Source organism: Xiphophorus hellerii, chromosome 12 (assembly GCF_003331165.1).
Source record: "Xiphophorus hellerii strain 12219 chromosome 12, Xiphophorus_hellerii-4.1, whole genome shotgun sequence".
NCBI classification, from domain to species: Eukaryota; Metazoa; Chordata; class Actinopteri; order Cyprinodontiformes; family Poeciliidae; genus Xiphophorus; species Xiphophorus hellerii.
In genome coordinates this window covers 31,576,104-31,593,868 of record NC_045683.1, presented here as the reverse complement: position 1 = coordinate 31,593,868, position 17,765 = coordinate 31,576,104, and the positions used below count along the sequence as shown (strand labels likewise).

General features: G+C 42.3%; 1 protein-coding gene across 1 annotated transcript in view; it reads left to right on the top strand.

The window, feature by feature from the left end:
• The window catches only part of LOC116729581 (multiple epidermal growth factor-like domains protein 9), a 35,607-nt gene extending 21,255 nt beyond the window's left edge, over positions 1–14,352 (top strand). The window contains exons 4-6 of the mRNA XM_032578225.1: positions 3,583–3,732; positions 10,292–10,561; positions 12,273–14,352. Coding sequence (XP_032434116.1) covers positions 3,583–3,732; positions 10,292–10,561; positions 12,273–12,805 — 953 coding nt within the window. The 3' untranslated portion in view covers positions 12,806–14,352. The remainder of the gene's footprint in view (positions 1–3,582; positions 3,733–10,291; positions 10,562–12,272) is intronic.
• The last annotated feature ends 3,413 nt before the right edge of the window (positions 14,353–17,765 follow it).

Here is a 17,765-nt window from a genome sequence, read left to right as displayed (position 1 = left end):
CCCAGTTTCTGGCTTTAAATGGAGTTTGGGAGGGACTACTGGGGGACAAGACAGATATATACATTAGAGTTGTGGTGTTGCAAAAGTATTCACACCCCTTGGACCGTTGCACATTTCTTCTCATTAGAGCCACAAACTTCAGTGCATCGTTTTGGGTTTTATGTAGTCAGTAAAATAGGCTGAAGTTTCTTCTTTTTTTGTCTAAAAATTATGACAAAGTCAGATTATGTGATAACATTATTGGTTAATGGATTTTTTATTGAGCCATCAAAGCCTCAAAGATCCTCAGATACTGCTGTCCATTTCTCTTTGACATGTACCACTGTGTTTAGTGGTCCACACCTGTTTATTTAAATATGAAACAATATCAAGGTAGCATAAATAGAAGACATTTCACCAAGATGTCATTTTCAGTTATGTCTTTTACCGCAAAGCCTCATGGTCAGTAAGTGTAAGAAAAACTGAGTGGTGTGACAACATATCCTCATCTCCTCATCCAGTGACCAGTGTTATTTAAGATAAGGGTTAGGGTAGAACTCTATATTCTAGAATTGCACATTACCAGACAAAACAAGACATTGGATTTGTGTTATACTAATATGAAGGATTTTTACACCTCTAAAGCAAAATCTTCTCCGCTCGGAGTACAAACCGTGTTCAGACATGACCTGTAAGTAAGAGGACTGTGAGAAAGTGGTCACAGGAGGCTGAAGAAGCCCTGCAGGGTTGTTTTGAGGCTCCAGACTGGAATGCTCTCTGAGAGCCACGCTGAAAGGACATCGAGTCAGGCCGAACAGACACCCCACCCTCCTCTGACCCTCGGCTTTCCTGTCAAACCTCAGATGTTCCATCTTCCACCTCAGTCATGGACTCTTCTGCTTCTTCAAGCTTGACTTCAATCAAATCAGGAGATGATGCTCTGCCCCCTGTGGTTCCTCCTCCCACTTTTCTGTATCTAGAAGTCAGGTGAAGAGGCAGTTGGAGAGACGGAACCGGAACCAGACTGCAGGTCCAGATGGTGTCAGAGTCCTGAAGGCCTGAAGCAGCAGAGCAGATCTGTGGGATTCTGCAACATCTCTTCAACCTTAGCTTAACCCAAGAGAAGGTTCTGTTGCTGTGGAAGACATGTGGCGACTGAGGCGGTAGGAGTTCTCCGTGCAATAGGTGGATCGCCAGTTAGATTCCCGGTCCGCACTTGTCGGTTGTTTCCCTGGGCGAAACACCTCACCCACCTTGCCTGCTGGCGTTGGTCAGAAGGGCTGATGGCGCAAAAAATTGTAGCCTCACTCCTGTCAGCCTGCCCCAGGGCAGCTGCAGCTACAATCCTGTAGCTTGAAATCATCAGCATATGAATGAGCCCTTTGAGATTTCAAATAGAGATATAAAGAGCACTACAAATAAAATTATTATTATTATAATCCGAAGAAAACTCACCCCTCCTTTTCACTCTGTATACTTCAGACTTCGAGAACAAAACAGACTCCTGTCATCATCAGAAAGTATTTTCACCTTACAGTAGTCAGGCTCAGATACTTAAAGAAACTAGCAGAGATAGAGAATGAGAGGCTTGATGGAGAGAAGAGGCAGAGGGGGACAGTGTGTGTTGTGGGGGTGGCAGTGTAAGAAGCCATATGTCCTCCCGTTCTAATGCAGGGGCAGATGGAGAGCTGCAGCCTTCTCCTGGGCTCAGTGGTCACTGCGCTGTGGATTAACAAAGCTCAGGTCCCTCTAAAACCCGACCCAGACTTTCCCCAGGGCGGTTCATCCAGGAACATGGTGCAAACGTTTCCCCAAAAACTCTGGACTTAAGGAAAGGACTGCAGGGATTTTGTGTCCAGCTAGCATAAGAGCTAAAGCTGCAAACAGGATTGTTCAGTTTATCATCAACTGTTTTCACATAAATCGTACTAATTCTGACTCTCAGAATAAACAAAGGTTCATGAACTAACGTCTCCTAGGTTTTCCGTTACCAGCGAATCAACTTCCTTCATTTTTGTCTAATTGCTATGCCCAGATCTAGGTGGAATCATGTTTGCAACCTTCATCTGTCACTATGCAGGCATAATAATTCACAGTCACTGTTAAATACACAACAGTGATATTTCCTTCAATACTTTCAAGAATGCAATAGGTCACAGTTCGACTGTCATTTTTTGTCCAGGTCATTGTTCTTTTCTTTCATGTTTCTCTCAGCCATTGTTCATTTTTGTAAAGACAAGCCACAGACCAGAATTGATCAGCAAAGTATTTTGCTGTTATAACCATTGATCCTTTCAAAGCACCATGACTGGGACCAATAAAATTTCTATAACCATATTGGGGCATCCTTAGTATTATTTTTTTTTCATAATACTATGGAAGCAAAGCACAGCCAGTTGAATTACAGCTTCCTTATTGGGAGGTCTATTCAAGATAGCATGATTAGAAGTGAGAGGAGCTGTTGGCTTTGTAAGGGTTTTCTTGTTTTGCAAGAACTGATATACACGTTTGATTTTTGTCATAAACAAGAACAAAGTTTGCACTGGCCAGAACATCTCATATTTCACTGGAAACTCAAAACCCTTATGAGATGTCTTCATTGTGCCTTCCCGCTGCAGCATATATACTGTAAATAGCTTTTGTGCATTAGAGAAACTCTGGATCACCTAATATTTTTTCAGTCATGCATTTATTGTTATTGTTGTACATCACAACAGAAAAAGGTTCTTCCCAGAGCACGTGTAAAGATCTCCAGAACCCTGGGATGGAGAACAGCTTCTCGGTTCTTGTACTGGCCTGTAGGTTTGTGATGTTTCACCCATCCAAGTCACTGGTGACTTCAGATACCCAAATAAATGCTCCAAAGAACAAAAGATTAGATCTTTCAGATGTTCCTGTGGAATCTATTTAAGAGCTTAGAGAAAGTACATGCACCTTCCTGCAGAGGGCTCACTGACCGAAATAACCTGTCAGTGGATTTGTCTTAAACTCTGAGATGGACTAGTTGAAATGCTTAACAGTGATTAAAGGAAGACCTGGAGTGTTTTCAACACTAGAATCCAATCATGTCACTATTTGATCAGCAGCAGCTGCTGAATATTCCCAAACTGAGAGACATAAGCTCAGAAGCATAAGATACATTTGCTGACATTATGTTTTTAAGAACATATTTTAAAATGCCCATGTTTAGACAAGAAAACCCACAAAACAACTTAGCATGCTTTGAATTCATATTGCATTATAATATTTTCATGTAGCTGTTTATAATTCTGCACATTTTCAAAACACACACACACACACACACACACACACAACCACAGCACCCACCACCAACCCAGTCATTACCCCTCCTGCTCAGATATCTTCCCACAGCAAAGTTTGATGTTGCAAAACATGAACTGCCTTCGTGAAATCATGTATTTATGTTTTTCCTTGAAGATACATTCATGTAAATGCATTCTGCTTTTAGGAGCACCAGACCTGTTGTTGACAGGAAAATATTGAGGAATTTGTATGAAAACTTTTATTACATGCTGATTTGATTTTCATAACACAAATCATAAAAATGTCAGTTATTCACATAAAGTCTGCTGTGTCCCGTAGGAGTGTGCCTGAACTGTGAGGGGAACACCCAGGGGTCCAACTGTGAGGAGTGCAAGGTGGGTTTCTTCCGCCGTCCTGGTGCCGCCCCGACCGAAGTCTGTGCACCGTGCCCCTGCTCCAACTCCACCTCCACCGGCACCTGTGTCACCGGTCAGTCCCCGCTCTCCTTCTAATCCTATGGTTGGTTGTTAGCATTAGGCAGACTCAGTCTAACTTAGTTCCTGCATACTCGTTGGTTTTCTGTTGGCTGCTGCTGTTTCAGAGTCCAGCTTTATACACCACTCAACACAAAGGAGTACAGTGCAGATAATTAATGGTACAGTGCATGACTTATAGAGATCTGTTTATGTTAGTTGCAGCTTCTTAAGGATGACCCGTCTGTTTCTCAAACTGAATGCTGTATTAAATGACTTTGGGGCTTTTTTAGAAGAAAATAATCTTTTTTTTTAAAAAAGGTTTCGTTGGCTCTAGTGGCCTATATTTGAAAGTAGTTCGACAGGAAACAGGGTAATGAGAAAGGGGGAAGACATGCGGCAAATCGAACCTGTGACCACCGTCACGAGGACTAAGGCCTCAATACGTGGGTCCTGCTTTGCCCCTGCGCCACCACAGCACCCCTGAAGAAAATAATCTTAATTTACCACCATTTCATGGGTTGTGTGCAGATTAGGGCTGAGACATGAATACTTTAATTGCGATTAATTAATTACGTAGATTTTAACGCATTACAAATGTTAATGCAAATGATTAAAATTTTTTCCAGCCGGAGCCTTTGTCCGTGTTTCTGATACGGTACGCCTGTAAATATGATGCACAAGCAGTGATGGACAACAAAGCTGCTTCTCTTGCCCCACTGGGGCATCTTTTCTGCTTCTGAAACAATCTGATTGAACACTGGAAAAAACTATTGTTTTGTTGCGCTAGAAGGAGTTAGCCTATCAACGAAGCTATTCAAGCTTAAAATAGCATCTCAATGCTAAACATGTAGCAGCAGCAGCACAGACATCACCAACGCTAATGTCAGCATGAACAGGCCACATTTCTAAAGGATTTCCGTGAATGATCAGGAGTTCCTGAAACACTGGAAAACCGAGTGGCTAGAACAAAACTTTGCATAAACCTGATGGTTGAAGAACCGGAAGAACAACTAAAAAGTTTAATATCTTTGTTGTTGAACTCATATTTATTCAATAATTTAGCAGCAAAAAGGGTAATTTTTTTTTAGTTGAAAACATAGCTGATTTTGTAGATAGTTTTGGATTAATATTTGATTAATTAATTACAGACCCTACAATTAACTCAATAAAAATTATGATCAGATCCCACAACTAGTACTGAGCATTTAATTTACATTTCCAGTTCATTAAATATAGACGAAAGAAACCCTAGTGTTTGTTTCTGGTGAAATGGTGGCATGTGTAATGTAGCTTGTCCTGCAGCAGTAGAACAATGGGATTTAACACGCTTCATCCCTATATACATTCACTATTCAAAACTTTTGCTTATTTAAAGCAACACATACCTCAAAGTTTTGATAATGCACAAAATGTGTTTCATTTTACCACTTTCTGACCCAGGTTAGATGTGTTTTTAGATATACCAGTATTGTGGGAATCTCGTGGAAAAAAATGTAACAGCAGCTTTGTTTTACACCTGAATAAAGGTGCGTGTCCCTGCAGGAATACACCGCACTGCCAGAGCTCCAGGCTGGTTACTACGTCTTCCCAACATGTAGGGACCTGTAGTACAATCATGGACATCTAAATAATTCATCACTACTCTAACACTTAAAGGAAATGGTTCTGATTACTCAATGTTTCCTTTCTCTTGCTGTTTACTGTGTGACTAACAAGACTCCACAAATTAATAGATGCCTTTGATATTGTTAGTTTATTACCAAAAATAGTAAAGTGGTCATTTATAAAGACTATTTGATGTAGCGGAGTGTGATGAGATGTTTCTATGGATATAGAGGGGATAAGAAGTCTCAGCTATCTAAAAAAGGTAGCAGTTTGTTCACATCACCATTGATTAGTGCCTGGGTCTGGAATGTAGAATCTCTAACATTGCCCACATGACCCCATATACTCACCTCCAGGCTGCTAGTGTTTCCCTTTTTAAACACAACACAGCATAATGGGGAGATGATGTAAGCAGGTGAATAGAGACTAGAGATTATCTCCATTGCCAGGACCCCCTAATTACAGCTTGGCGTGGAGCCATGTGTTGTGTTTTGTGTGTCACTGGCCTTTCACGGTTTCACTTCATCAGGCTCAAACATCGCAGCACTACTCTGTGACTTAGATCACAGCCAATCTGCATCAAACTCCATGTGAACCATTCAGTTTTTATTTAGCTTTGCATCAGCTAGTCATTCCCATAGGCAGCTACTGATGCCCCCCATTGGCGGCTCCCCGCATGACAACAACCACGCTGTAGATGCACCAGGGCGGTCGGCGTTGGTTCCTGCTCGGGGCCCGAGTGGAGACTGCACAACGTGGGAGGAAGTGGAAGGGACATAAACCAGGCTGAGCTGAGCAGGGACAGTGTGAGCACAGCTGGGCCGTTTCAGAGACAGGCAGCAACAGACTGAGGGGGGATGGGCTAGCATCGCTCTCTGTTTAGACAGCATCACTGCAGGAGAAACTGAGTGAGGGAAGAGATGATCAAAATGTCCTTCCTGGTTCCCGTTAGTAGGTTGCGTGACTGTGGAAGGTGGTTGACACCAGAGAGAAGCAGTCGTATATTAGTGGTTTCCTCGGCATCGGTGACAAATGAAAAGACGCCACCATGGAGAATCCTGACTTCACGTTAAAACATGGATGAGCTTCCTAGATGTGCTAATGTACCCTGTTGAGGTGGATGAAACTAGTTCCCTGCAGACACTCAGAGAGGTGAAGTGGAGAACTGCACCAGTACAGAATGTGGGTCACACATACTAAATCATCAATTTATGATTGTGTCTTCACCTAGTGGTATAGTTTGGCTCAGTTCTGACAGCTCATCCTGAACATCAGCAGAAATCTGTCCTCCTCTCTTCTCCTCTTTCCTAAACAGGAGAGGAACTCTTACATAAACAGAGCATCTCAGGCTTTATCAGACCTTTAGTTCGTGTGTCGTATAAAGCAGAGGACGGTGGATAAGGGAGCAGGTCAGGCCTGGCGGCCCCATGCGGTGCTGTGCACAGCAGCTCTTTTCTCTTATGTAACCCAACCCTACAGGCTGATGCCTTTGAACCCCCAGCAGAGGTTAAATCAAGCTTATCATGAGGAGCAGACTGCTCACTGTTGGAATACAGCGCAGTCACATGACTACTCTAGACAGACCTACAACTAGGCCAGGGCAACGCAGATAGCTCTGTGTGTAGCTCCACTGCAGACTGGTTCCATCATGGATCCACACTGTTGCAGAGGATCAGTCTGCTTTTCACAGTTGGTATCTGAGGTACTTTCCTAGGGTTGAGCTCCACTCTCACTGGTTTTTATATTTTAGGTGAGAGGAGTTGGCTGTTGGACTTCGTTGTAATAGTCCAATAGTTGACTGGAAGCCAGTTTCAGCTAGCCAAGCTTGATACAAGCCTTTACTCACATGGTTCCTGTGCAATGCTTCTAAGTTGTACACTGACAAAGTGCAGTCAGGGTTCCTCTGGGACATTATGATATTTATCATGTATGTTTCTGTACTACCAGTAGCTAATCGCACACTGCAGTTCCGCAGTAACCTAACTAGGACCTGGAATCTCATTCTTAGGTGAGACTGCTGTCTGGAAACAGCCATTTTTTTTAGATGCTGATTAGGGAAAAGTTCCACATTTTAGATGAGACCGCAAAGACACGTTGAATCTGCTGTAGTTGTCATGCTGGGTCCCTAGATGGTGCTGTAATTTTAGCATGTAATCAAAACGTTCTTTTGCTTTTGAGCCTTAATTTCTGCCTAACTAGCTTCCACCTCATTTAGAAAATAGTAACCCGAATCTGATGAACCAAGTGTTCACCTAACACTTCAGTATGTTTAGTTGCGTTAAACTGAACAGGCTATATACCATTGTTTTTGTCATCTGCCCTTTCATTCCCAAACAGCGTATGAGTGTAGAATAAACCCTACACTTGCGCTTTGTGAATGTGTGCTTTCACATCTGTGGAGGGTGTTTCTAAAAGATTTCAGTGTGAGACCTGGTTTCAAAAAGTGTCGGTGTTTGAGACTCTGATCACTGGAGACGAGTAAACAAGCGACTGAATCGCAACAAAAATGCGAATCAGTTTAAACGAAGCCTTAATATGTTGTTATGGATACCCTGTTTGTATGATAATTAGTCAGTATTTACAGGTTAAATGTAAAAATGTATAAGACAGCCCAGTCCTCATTAGCCTGGTAAAAACGACCCCCTTATTTTAAACTTTACTTCATCCAGAGGGCCTGGGCTCCGGCTACTGAGAAACGATTGTTTCCTGCAGTCATGGACTCTGTTGAAGTTTTAAATTTTACCCAGTCACTAATATTTGCCCATGATATACATAATGTGGCTGTTAGACTGTAAGAAGCTTACTGGAAAATGCCTCCACTGCAAAGAGAGAAGAGCAGATCTGAATGCGGCGATTGTTAATGTTAATTTCATTTTGGGAAGCTTGACCAACACAGACGTTCACTTCCTCTGCTGCTGCTGTTAAAACTACAGGCAGGCTACAGTTCTAAAACAGCACAGAAAATCAACATCATTGTTCACAACTTCTCCTTCTGTTTGCTGACTGGGCTGGAAGAATTCTACCTGAGAAATCCATGTGAATGGGAGAAATCTCAGGCTGTCTGTGGAGTGAGATTTGAATGAGTGGAATAGGAAAGCAATAGCCAGGTTAAGTCCTCATAAGTGCCCTTTACGTACTCTGTACATGATCTGTAGCTGAAAGACCTATAATGGAATCGGTGTAAGTTTTGAGTTAATCACTGAAGCTACGAGCCAGTTGAGCTCAAGTAAGTTTGTTAGCTACCTCTAATTGTCCCCACTGCTCTTTACAAAATATCTTCTAGAACAAGACTGAAAGCTGTATTTAGAAGGTGCATGTGGCTGTTTGTTATAAAAGGAGAAAGATTAAATCCCTACATCCCCAATGCCACAGTCTGGAGGTACAGCGTTGCCTCTTGGGGGGGGAACTCTTGGACAAACATGCTAGAGGAAATCCAAATCCCATCTCGCCCGGGGATTCATTCACATCCCGAGTGCTTTTACTTTTGGTCATCTACCAATTTTAAGCTTCTTAGAAACAAAACAGCTGAAGTTCTATTCACATAATTGAGCTTGTATGTGTCACTTTAAACCAGTGGGGTTTAGAGAAAATCCACAACAAATTCCTACTGCCGCACCTGATTCTTGCTTTTAAAACTCGTTGAAGGTGTTCGCTGTATTCACAGCCCACCACAGAAAAAGCCAGACTTATTGTGAGCTTCATGCTGAAGATGAATGGATGTAAACATCTCCACTTTGGTTGTGTTTACTTGTGAAGGCTGAATCCAGACAGCACCTGTTCCAATCATGGCTTAGATCCCACGTTTGACTAACTGGGTGATGAATTGATGTTTCCCTGCTGCCTGTTCCCTTTGTTCCGCAGGACCACCAAGACCACCTTCAGAGGTCCAGGCAGGCCTGTTGGACACTTGTTGATTGTCAGTAAGACGATGTTTGGTGAAAAGGTTCCCCCTCAGGGAGCGCCGTTAATACTGCATCTCCAGGCCGACATGCTAGAAGGGGCGGTAGTGTCATGTTACAGAGAGAGAAAGCCGACTCTTGGAAACAAAGAACACTTGGTTCCAATAAGCAGTGATGGTTCTTGTGTTGAAAGGAGATCAGTTCCTAATAAAATCAGAATTTACATCAAATCTGCCCATTATGCTTTGTTACAGAGTTCTGCCTCATAACACAGCAGGGGCCATTTTGATTTTAAATCATAATAACACAAACTAATGACAAATGAATCTGTTTTATGTGGAGGCTTCCAGAACTGCTCCTCGTGTGTTTGTGTGTGTGTGTGTGTGATTCCAAAAAGCCTTCCCTCATTGGGTGTGTTGATGTTTTTATGGATAATGATGGAGGATGATTTCAGACATACCACTTCTCTAGGTCTTTTAATCTTCTCATTTTTAATAAATTTATATTTCAGATTGTATTTATTTTGTTACTCTCATAGTTTTGTGAAACAAACATTTTTTTCCCCTTTAATTTGCCACATGTCTATCTATTAAAGTTTGGGTCAGTCAGCCTGCCTAGTGGAGAATATTAAAATGAAGAGGCAGGGTGTGACCTGACCTCAGGAGACTCAGCAGCAGTCCATGTTTCCATGATCATACCTGAGAGAAAACAACCAGCTAAGACACAACATGGCTTCCACATTCACATCTAGTCATCTTGGGCCCCCTAGTGGCAAAAGGCACATTTTAAGAGTTCATTGAAACACTGCATTGATCTAAGGGTTTTTCAGGTTGAGGTTTAGTACCACAATTGTGTCTTATTGCTGTATTTTTCTACATCTTCTTTTTTTAATGTTCATACACATTTAGGAATCTGTATGAATTCATGAAGTATTGCTTAGAATTTTCTCTGTTAATTAATCAACAGCCATCCCTTTTATTTTGGGACTCTTGAGCATCATCAGTGAAAGCCTTCCTGGTTCAAGCAGTGATCAGCAGCTGACGTGGTAACCTCTCTTTCCTTGTTCAGATTCCAGCGGCTCTGCCGTGTGTGAGCGGTGCCTTTCCCACTACAGCGGCCCGCACTGTGACCAGTGCAGCCCTGGCTTCTACAACACGTCCGGGGCCTGTGCACCGTGCAACTGCAGCGGCAACGCGGACCCTCTGGGCCCCGCCCAGCTCTGCGACCCTAAAACCGGCAGCTGCCTGAGATGCATCAACAACACCTCCGGGTCCCGGTGCCATGAGTGCGCCTCTGGGTTCGTAGGGGACGCTAGAGCACACAACTGCACCCGTCCAAGTAAGGCCAGAACCTCAGGACATGCTTTTGTTACAGTCTTCTAATTTTTTTTAACCTAATCTCAAGTGTACAAAATCAAGATTTAACACTATTACTTTTAATGAGCAAACACAAAATCAATGTTAAAAAGTTGTGAGTGGAAAAAAAAAATTCAACCATTGACTCAGCATCACATAGAGCCAACTTCAGAGAAAATCACTCTGGTGCTATTTGAATGAAGTTAGGCACGCTCTTTGTTACATCACCGTTCACTGTGTTTCTGCACAGCTCCTTTAAGTATGTGAGTCAGATGGAAGTCTGGAGTTTGACTGACTCATTGTAACAACTCGACTATCTCATTTATTGTAGATTTGTTACTTTGTTTGGGATCATTGTCTTGTTGATGACATTGTCTTTGTGTCTGATGAATGGTCTCATCGTGAGCTCAAGCTCAACTCAATGATCTATAAGGTGCCCAGGTTCTTTGGCCTGGACTTTTTTGTTTTCTCCAAGCATCTTTCCTTTAGCCTCATTTGGCAACAAAGATAATACCACAAGTTCTGTGGTTCATGTAGCTGCAACTTTGCAGTATAGCTTCTAGGACTGGATGTTAAAATCCTTTCATAAGTCAGAACCACACTGTTGTTGGACAAGCAGGATTGGATTCAAGTTCCTCCACAGGATTCTCTTTTGCAACTAATGAATAAAATTATCAGTATTTTAGAAAATATGTGAAAGCCCCAGGCATCCCACAGAGGATACCCAGGCATTCTGGAGAAAAATAGTCTCTCAGCGTTCATCATCAGCAGCAGCAGCAGCATCGCTTCTGTCAATAGCGTGATCTTTAAGACTTCAACTTAAAGATTGATTGATTTGTTTATTTAGCTCTTAACAACAACCAGCCAGGAAGACCAAAGCACTTTATATTAAAAATATGACATGACAAAAAACAATACAATATCCACACACAATCCTACATAGTATTAAAAGTCTTAAGTTTAGACTTAAAAATACCCGGATCAGTAATAGAACAAAGATCCAGGGGAAGGTTACTCCAAATTAGGGCTGCTGCCACAGAGAAGGGCCATTCAATATTTTAGCCTTGACCTTGGGGTGTTTGACAAAACTTGCTTGGACAATTTAATGTATTGTATTTGTATTTTTTTTTAAAAAACCCAAACACCTGAGGGATTGAAAAGAGATTTTCATCCCACACATTAAAGGTTGGGAGGTTATAGAATAGGAAAAAAGAACACTTAACGGCTGAAAGAGGTAACAACAAAAACACAATGTCAAGGGAATCTTCAGATTTATTAACAACAAAAAAGACCCAGCACTCTTTCAGGTTTTTCCCAAGTGGTCACTGAGCTTTACTTGCCCCCCACCTACCAAGCTAAGTGTTCCTTGTTATTTCAAGGGGTTTTTATACACCAGAAACAATGATACCAAAGATGGGTTTATAGTTAAAGCATTAAACTAGGAACAAGGCTGGGGGGAGGGGGAGCGCACCGACCAATCACGTTCATCTTCACACGCTCTTGCAGCTCCCTGTTGTGCACCTGTGCAGAACCGACGCACCACCTTTCTCTCGAAATGTTCTGTTTGGACAGTGTTCTTGGTTTAGCAAGTTTTCCGGGGGGGAATCCCGGCCTTTGTTCTGGATCGTGGGTTTCTTGGCCACCTCACTTTGAATTAAGATTCGCTGAAGTTTAAAATGTTTTTCTCTCTTCAGAAGCACGGGTGATACCAGCACCAGCAGAGGTCACGACCAAGACCCCCACGTCCGGCGGGTCTTCCCCAACGTCACCTTTCACCAGCACCACTTTGACCTCCACAGCAACCAAAGGCAACCCAGTCCACAGATCCAACGACAACGGCGGCGCCGCCTTGGGCAGCAGCACCACCACCACCACCACACAGGCCCTGCTGACCAGCCTGAGCAGTCCCACTGACAACACCACAGCAGCCCTGAAGGAGGTCTCATGGACGCAGTTCAAAGTCATCATCCTGGCCGTCATCATCCTGGTGGTGGTGCTGCTGCTGGGCTTCGTGGGAGGCGTGTACACCTACCGGGAGTACCAGAACCGCAAGCTCAACGCCCCCTTCTGGACCATCGAGCTGAAGGAGGACAACATCAGCTTCAGCAGCTACCATGACAGCATCCCCAACGCCGACGTGTCCGGCCTGCTGGAGGACGAGGCCACAGAGGTGGCACCCAACGGTCAGCTGGCGCTCACCACACAGGCAAACAACTACAAGGCTTAACGCCGCCATTCAGCCCCAAATCAGACTCCTAGATTTACAGATGACATGAAGCTGCTGGAACAAACCAAATCGAAAGCTCCCTAACGTCTGACCCGCTCCTCTGGAGAAATGGCACCTCTTTGCAAACTGACAGAAAAGGACAAAGACGATGTTCGAGATCAGAGAAATGGATACAAAGTTCCCACCTGAGAGAGAAAGCACTATTTGATATATTTTGATTGTGAAATGGATGAACAGTGAAAAAGCTTCCAAAAAGAATATGATTTATTGCAATCAAGAGCCTGCAGGGGTCACTGTTGTTCTGTAAATTGGAATATTGTGACAGGTGCAAAGCATACACCTGTTAGTTGATGTTCCTGAACCCAATGAGAGGACTTATGGGAGCCTAGCATTTCATAGATATATATATTTTATTTTGTTTTTTAATGGACTCTGGGCAGTTTAAGTTCAACTCAGATTACTTTTTAGACTATCCTAAACTGAGACAACGATTGTTATTTAATGAATTATTTTTATTCTGTTCTTATTTATTTGTTGACGTTTCATTCTTGGGAGAAATTGCTGCACATTTCCAACGTGTTCCTCAATGGTGTTTTTTATCCGGTGTGCTGTTGAACGGTGTTTTTTACTCGCCCAACATGTTTCCATGTACAGTTTGTGCGCTTTTGGAGAAAGTCCGAGTGAAGTGACCTCACCTTTTTGTTTTATAGCTTCCTGTGTTTTGTTAAAGTGTGTCGGCTCACTTGAACGCGTGCAAGAGGTGTGTTTCTCTTAAAGAAACAGCAGTCACCTTTTTTTTTTTATAAAGTCCCCTTGTTGCGCGACTGCTGGGGTAGTGACACATCTTGGGCTTGCGTAAAATGCCATAAAATTCTAATCTTATCTGCTCTTTGCTGCCTACCTCAGCAAAGGTTTGAAAAAAAAAAGAAAAACCTTCATAAAAATGGCTCGCAGTTATGTGGAGGGTGTGTGGTGTGACTTAAATGACAAGGCCATTTAATGTTTGAAACGTAAACACAACTCCAGTGTTGATCCTGTTGTTATGGAGCCTGCTGCTTCCTCTGACCACTTCCAGCCGTGTTGCATCAGCGGGAGCAGTGAGCTGTGAAACCAGTGCGGTCACCGCCGGATCCCGGTCGGGAATCTGAGGGACCTGCTGTTATTTGGGCCAGCACTGGCCGGATGCGCTTCTTTTTATTCTGGTGAACGAGTAAAAAGCTAATCATGGAAGTAACTCCTCAGGTACCGGCTCTCTCTCCCTAATGTGATCACTGTAAATACAATTCTTAATGTACAGATGAATGTGAATAGTAGCACGATTATTGTACAGGTAGGATACTGTGTGTGCACTGTCACTCAACAAGCGCTGACCCTCTCTGGGCGTGATGTTGCTGTCAGCTTTTTCTATTGTTTTTATTTCCTACTTTGCCACATAGACGGTCGGAGGACTGAGAGCGCCCAGAAATCAGAACTGCAACAATCCAAACTGTGTAAATAAGACCTGAAACTCAGAGCTCAACTCTCAAATAAAAATGAGTTTAACTGTTTCACTTGTGTTTCTCCTAATATTCCAGTTTAAATCCCTCATTTACATTCACTCCGCACATTAGTATATAAATATGTGATTTTGCTTATTTGCAAACAAAATATCCAATCAGCCAGTCGCATGTCGGCACGTCAATTTACCCACGGAGATGTGCTGCTGGGGATGACATGCTGACTGAAAATGAGAATGAGGAAGAAAGATTTTAATTTGCAAGCCTGAATGTGGAATAGTTGTTGCTGCCAGAAAGGCTGGTCTGAGAAACTGCTGATCTTCTGGGAATTAATACACAAACATTTGTGGTTCACAGCAAACGATGAGCCGAAAAACGGGAAATTTCCAGTAAGCAGACATTAGGAGGAGAAAATAAAAACGCTTTGTTGGTGTCTGATGAGAATGGGGTTGCCGGTTTTGAGATGGTGGGATGCAGAGTGCCAACTGGGAACATGTGGCACCTTGAATCAAGAGGACTGCAGCTGACCACGCTCTGCACGGAGTGGAGAACAAGAAGTGGAGCTTTCACTTCTCCAACGCTTATTATAATTGAACAGCAACAGGTTGGAAACAGATGTCAAGTCTTGATTTCAACCACAACTTTCAGCTGGTGTTTTATTTAACCTTTATTTAACCAGGTGACTTACTAAGAATGAATTCCCTGAATGAGGGGAGGGAAGAACACATGGAAGGATTACAATAAACGACAAACATTAGCAACACTGCAGAAATCAAAGAGTAATAATAACATAGAGACAAGGGCTAGGATAAAAATAATTTTAAGGTGAAACGTGCAGGAAACGGTACCATGTCTCAAATCATCTTATCCAGGTTTAATAAAGATGGAAATGAGTTCACTGCACTCCACTGGCCTCCAGTCTCCACCTGTCAGAGCACCTGGGCCGTGGTACAATGTGGGATTAACATGATAGGGCAGCAGACACCAGATCTCCTATTACTGTGTAGTGCTAGTGTCAGCAGGAACCAAAATCTCAGGCGTCTTTCTGGCAGCTGCACCACAAAGAGTTAAGGCAGTCCTGCAGGAAGTAGAGGTCCAACTCGGTGCCATGCGTCCATCTTTTGTTAGTATGGCTTTTTTGGCTCTAGTGGCCTTTATTTGAGAGCGGTCATACAAGAACGTGGATAACGACAGAGGAGGAAGACATGCAGCAATCATCAGGCCGGGATTCGAACCTGTGACAGCCACGTTGAGGACTAAGGCCTCCATGTGGGTTGCACTTTAACTCTGCTCCACCAAGCAGCCCCCTCTCCCACTTCACAGAATTACTAATTACATCAAATATTTGAAATGCATACTATATAAATATGTAATACTTGCTCCAGAAATGAAAAAAAACACCCAAGTAAAGTATATGTACTTGGATGCATGAAGTATTGAATCAAAATACAATTATCAAAAACTGACTTTTTCTGAATTAATCCAGCTCAAATAGAGTGAGTTGGAGAGACTTTTTAACCACAAATTCCATGTAACTTACTAAAAGTGAGTGTCGATAGAAATTTGATGAAAACTGATTTAAGTCTACTATTTTCAATGTTTGCATTTGCAGTGTAAGAACATCAGTTTCTATGTTTATGTGTTGGAGGAGTTTACAGAAGGTCACTTCCTGCTGGAGAGGATTCTGTCCAAACAGACAAGTATCAGAGTCGAGAACCTGTTTCTAGAGCTTTCGCTTCTTTTCTTTACATTTAAAGAAGCGTTGTCTACCGAAAGCAGCTCTTCGAGGTGACTAGGCTTCTTTCTTTCCTGGGAAACTGTCCGGCTCATTCCTTCCTAAAGTGTTTCCCAAACTGGGAGGATGTAGGCCCTGGGGAGCAAAACAGTGCAGCTTCTACCTGAAGGAAAGAAACCAGAAGAATCCTTAATAAGCACTTGTGCTGTTGTTTTCTGTGTAACTGTAACAACTTTACAACTGTGTAATTAAAGGTTAGATGAAAAAAGAAATCCCTGTTGGAGCAGCATCTTTACTTCTCTAGTACTGAGGTAGGCCTTTTCAGTCACTTGTTTCCATTCTTCTGATCATGATCTATATTGTAACCACATTTTAATTATGGAGATTTGCCCTTTTGCTCAGCTCCTCTGAAAGCACATCTGAAAGCAGCGACCATCGTAGTTCAAAGACAGGAGCAGAACCCTGAGGATTTGCATCTCTGCTTCCTTTCATTCTCTGCTCCAGACCGACAGCACCATGATCACAGCTAGCAACTACTGGAACTCCATGAACCTGATTACACTTCTTCCCTTTTTTTTTTTTTTTTTTTTTTTTTTTGTTGTTGTTGTATTTTTTTTCATTTTGCGTCATCCATCACATGTGGCCAGTGCGTCTCTCAGCAAACACTGGCTGACGTCAAGAACAGCTTGCTGAAAGCAGCAACTTTTTACTTCTGTTTTCAAAGTGGACAGATGTTTTAGATGCGTAAAACAATCACTGCTAAACAAAGTGATTCCTGCCTGTCAGTTTCTGTTACATTCACTAGACAATGGTGGAATTTGTAACAGCGTCTCCTGCAACGTCGCAAAGCGTTAAAACATCAGAAAAGATGAACAGAAAATGGTCCTGTATTGTGAGCGGGTGTTTAAAGATATATTTCTGTGTTTTCAGGATAAACGACGCGGTCGCTGGTTTGTGGTTTTGTTCCCTCACATTTGTTTTGAGCAGATGTAAAGCACAACCTGAGTTTAAAAAGCCCACCTGTTGAATTTGAAGAATTTGGCCAGGTTATTGTTTTACATCGTTGGGGAAAAGGGAATCTGATGGTTTAAGAGTAAATGTGTGCTAGTTTTTAACCTTTGGATGTTAACATTTTACTTTCATGGACTTGGACATTTTGCCTTTTTTAAAACAAAAACAATAGTGCTGCCAGTTCTCCAGCTGCTTTACTCACATTTTCCAAATCGTCGTACCAGAAGGTTTTCAGAGGAGTATTTTGTTGCTGAGCCCAACTCTCTGCGTCATTTAAACATAACCGGGCACTCAATGAAAAGGCTGACTTTTAATTTACACGTGTTATATCTGTTATTTGTTTAAACATGGCATACTTCAAAATATCACAAAAGTACTTCATAACACAGTCTGATCCATTCTGTTGGTTTGATGTGTTTAATAGCAAACAGTTTGAAATCATTAAAATGGGCTTTTTTACAAGGAGAAACTCACATCTCAGATATGAATAATCCAGTTATTACTTATCATTTGCTTAATTTTGAATTGAACACAATGTTCAATTCAGTAAGACATCGTATGATCAGACAGGAACGTGGAGTTGTTTTGGAAGTCTTATGCTTTTAAGGCAACTGGAACATCTTTGTTCATGGTTTTTGGAAATATGATACATGTGCACTAATGTTGCAGCAGGCACCTGAACATTAAAAAACACGTATGCAAATGTGCTGTTAAATGC